Below are 3,204 nucleotides of genomic sequence, written 5' to 3'. Positions count from 1 at the left end.
GAAATTCTCCTATTTTTATTTACTCTCTCTCCTCCGCCCCCCCCCTCTCTCTCTCTCTCTCTCTCTCTCTCTCAACTTTCCGCCCTGTTTTCCACGCTGCACATCTGAGAGGCAGGCCTTATGATGCTTCATGAGAATTCATCTTGTCTTGTTTTTTTTGTTTAAAAAAAAAAAAACTTGAAATTGAAATTCTAGGCTACCCTTGAAAATGTGAGGTCTAGGGTGAGGTTGTGGATCCCAATAAATAGGCATGGTCTTGTTTCCGAAATGTGTTCCTCTGCACTGGTGGTGTCCTTGTGTTGTGTGAGCTGCTGAGGATCTCTCTCCTCCAAACCTCAATAATCTTCTTTCTGTGCATCCCGTCTTCCCCGATCTTCATCTTCACCTCCTCCCCAGCTTCCCTTCGATCCCTTTTTCCATCGATCTTCCATGGTATGTAACTTGCCTCCTCCTTTTTTTAGGTTTTCAAACTCCTTCCTAACCCTATTTCTTCGATCATCTCCTCTGTTTTTTTCCCCCCTCTTTCCAAATCGGCGTATCGCTTCTTTAGGGTTTCTTGCTCAATCATACTCCAGGCCCTGTTCCCCTCACAACTTGCTCTTTGTCTCGTTTTTAGGCTCTTCCCGGTCAGCAAGCAGATTGCCCCAGCTTCAAGCTCGTTATCGTGGGTGATGGAGGAACAGGTGAAGCTTTTATGCCTCGATTGCAGATTTACTTTGTGGCTTTTGCTGCTGCAGAAAACCTTGGATATCGCTGCTGAGGTTTCAGCGTCTCCTGTGTTTTGTAACAGGGAAAACCACGTTCGTCAAACGCCATTTGACTGGGGAGTTTGAGAAAAAATATGAGCGTAAGTTCTTCCTCCTGACTATATGAGATTCGTCTCGATATATGTAGCAATCTATCCTCAGAAGTTTTATGCGTGCTTCCTGCAGCAACTATTGGCGTTGAAGTGCATCCCCTCGATTTCTTCACTAACTGCGGCAAAATACGTTTCTACTGCTGGGACACTGCCGGACAAGAAAAATTTGGAGGATTACGCGATGGCTACTAGTAAGTGAGGAGAAGCATGTTTACGCGGTGGCATTTTCTGTTCAAGTGATTGGTTGGTTGATTTGTGTATTTGCTTGCGTTTTACAGTATTCATGGACAGTGTGCCATTATTATGTTCGATGTCACTTCTAGGCTGACCTACAAAAACGTGCCGACATGGCACCGTGATTTATGCAGGTACACTCTGATTTGTGCACCTTTTAAATGTATTGCAAGAGTTTTTGAATCTCATGTTGGCGCTTACTATGTTGTTTAAATTTGCAGGGTTTGTGAAAACATTCCTATCGTTCTATGTGGGAACAAGGTTGATGTCAAGAATAGGCAAGTCAAAGCCAAGCAAGTTACGTTTCACAGAAAGAAAAACCTTCAGTACTATGAAATATCGGCTAAGAGCAACTACAACTTTGAGAAGCCATACCTCTATCTCGCCAGGAAACTAGCCGGGTTTGTACCCATCCTGAGTTTTGTCGACTTTGGTTTCTTGTATGCTTGGTTTGAAGAGGAAGGCTCAAATGATTGCAGACAGAATAAGGCTTCTTTTGTCCACAAGTTCGGTTTCTCAAAACAGTTTGGATTTCCAGGGATCCAAATTTGCATTTTGTGGAGTCACCAGCACTAGCGCCCCCAGAAGTTCAGATTGACCTTGCTGCTCAACAAATGTAAGATTACTCTCTTTTAGTCATGATTGTTTTGTCGTATCTGTTATTGCCTTCGTAATCCCAGCTGAGATTCATGAATGCTCATCTGATTCATGGGAGGCATATAAGAATGCATGGAAGTTTCGCTGACAGCACTCCTGCCAACAGGCATATGAGTGTTTTCTGATAGTAGCTTACCACACATTTTACTATCTGACGTTATGTGGGCTTCGCCCTTGGTTGGCCTTTGTTTTTCTCATGTAGATTGTACCTTTGTTTTTCTCACGTAGATTGTAATTTTTGGACTAAACGTTTACCTTATGTTTTCACTATCCACATCTTTGGAAAGCTATCACCTGAAATGTGGTTTTGAGGGTTGTATATTCTTAGCATGGTTGTCTGAATTGTTGTTTCAAACTTAGCATGCTAGTCTCTGTACGGATGTTTGACATCTCTTAGCGTGGTTATCTGGACTCTACGTTAAAGATATGATTCAAGCTTTGCATGCTGGTTCTGCGACGGGTGTCTGAGCAACTAAGCAGACATGTCATCATGCTTATGACATTTCATGCATGTAGGGATGCTGTAGTGTGTGGATATGGCTGCTTAGTGGGGTTCATCGTTGATGTAAAGAGTTGTAGGGCATATTGTTCCCTATTTGTGGTCTAGAAAAGAAGCCTTGGGTTGTTTGTTGGAATTATCTGTGGGCTGTTTATTGTAATCAATTCTTGGCTGGTGTATTCGTTTTTAATTGTAAGACTAGAAAGAAATATTAATTGTCTGCTTCAATGACTTGCAGGTATGAGGCGGAATTGGCAGCAGCTGCTGCGCAGCCCTTGCCAGATGATGAGGATGAGGCATTTGATTAGCTAGCTAGTATTTTTGTGTTGTCCTCCTGCAGATAGGGGGTGAATTTCTTTTGGGCTTGTGAAAGATGAAAATCTAAGTGTGCGGCTTCTTGTAGACTTTCTGTGGAGAGGTTTCTGAGAAGGAAATACAGCTCAATGCAAAGTCTATTTGCAGAGGCTATTTTCCTGATTTCTTGTAGTTGAAGAGCACATCAATTGTAATGCCTTCCAGTAGATCTGCTGTTGGAAAACATTATCACACAAGTAGGGGGCGTACCTAATTTCTGATATTGGAGCCTGCTTTTAGGGGCTTGTTTGTCAAATTAATGTCACATGCCCTAATGAAGGAGAAAATGATGACGAATATGGCCAGATGCAGTATGGGTTTTCAGTGACCTATACTTAGGTGTATGCTCTTAGGCAGAGATTAGTGAGGCTTGCTGATGGCTGTGGCTTCTTTGCATCGTTGAGTTGTATATGCCAAGGTCGAATGTGCTTTGCTGGGGCGCTGCTTTTTTGGGGTGTTGAATCTACCGGTTGTCAGATATAGATTGTTTCTACTTTTTGAAAGGACTAGTAAGAATATTTGCAGGTATGTTACATCTTTTGGTTAATCTCTCTCTCTCTCTATATATATATATATATCTAAGTAGGTTTTGGTGATGAGT

The 3,204-nt window shown here is 42.3% G+C and overlaps 1 protein-coding gene and 1 non-coding gene across 2 annotated transcripts; both read left to right on the top strand.

The window, feature by feature from the left end:
- The first annotated feature begins 244 nt into the window (after positions 1-244).
- LOC147884226 (GTP-binding nuclear protein Ran1B-like) lies at positions 245-2,935 on the top strand. Its single transcript, XM_087398347.1, has 8 exons — positions 245-432; positions 617-683; positions 791-847; positions 933-1,050; positions 1,138-1,227; positions 1,315-1,494; positions 1,632-1,709; positions 2,488-2,935. The coding sequence occupies exons 1-8, from the start codon at positions 430-432 to the stop codon at positions 2,555-2,557; spliced, it is 663 nt and encodes a 220-aa protein (XP_087254473.1). The 5' UTR covers positions 245-429; the 3' UTR covers positions 2,558-2,935.
- Positions 1,767-1,895, top strand: LOC147884227 (small nucleolar RNA snoR83). The gene has a single exon (XR_015543732.1). It is a non-coding gene; the product is annotated as a small nucleolar RNA snoR83 (small nucleolar RNA).
- Positions 2,936-3,204: the final 269 nt, after the last annotated feature.

The sequence above is a fragment of the Dipteris shenzhenensis genome, chromosome 27 (assembly GCF_047967505.1).
Source record: "Dipteris shenzhenensis isolate YYH24624 ecotype China chromosome 27, Dip_SZ_1.0, whole genome shotgun sequence".
Taxonomy (NCBI): Eukaryota; Viridiplantae; Streptophyta; class Polypodiopsida; order Gleicheniales; family Dipteridaceae; genus Dipteris; species Dipteris shenzhenensis.
The sequence above is the reverse complement of the archived record's forward strand: the minus strand, read 5'-3'. Positions and strand labels throughout refer to the sequence as shown.

What these genes read in the sequence shown, in the direction of transcription:
- LOC147884226 (XM_087398347.1), top strand. An exon ending in TGGCACCGTGATTTATGCAG is followed by an intron (nt 1,228 to 1,314) that starts GTACACTCTGAT and finishes TTAAATTTGCAG; the next exon opens with GGTTTGTGAAAACATTCCTA. An exon ending in GACCTTGCTGCTCAACAAAT is followed by an intron (nt 1,710 to 2,487) that starts GTAAGATTACTC and finishes AATGACTTGCAG; the next exon opens with GTATGAGGCGGAATTGGCAG.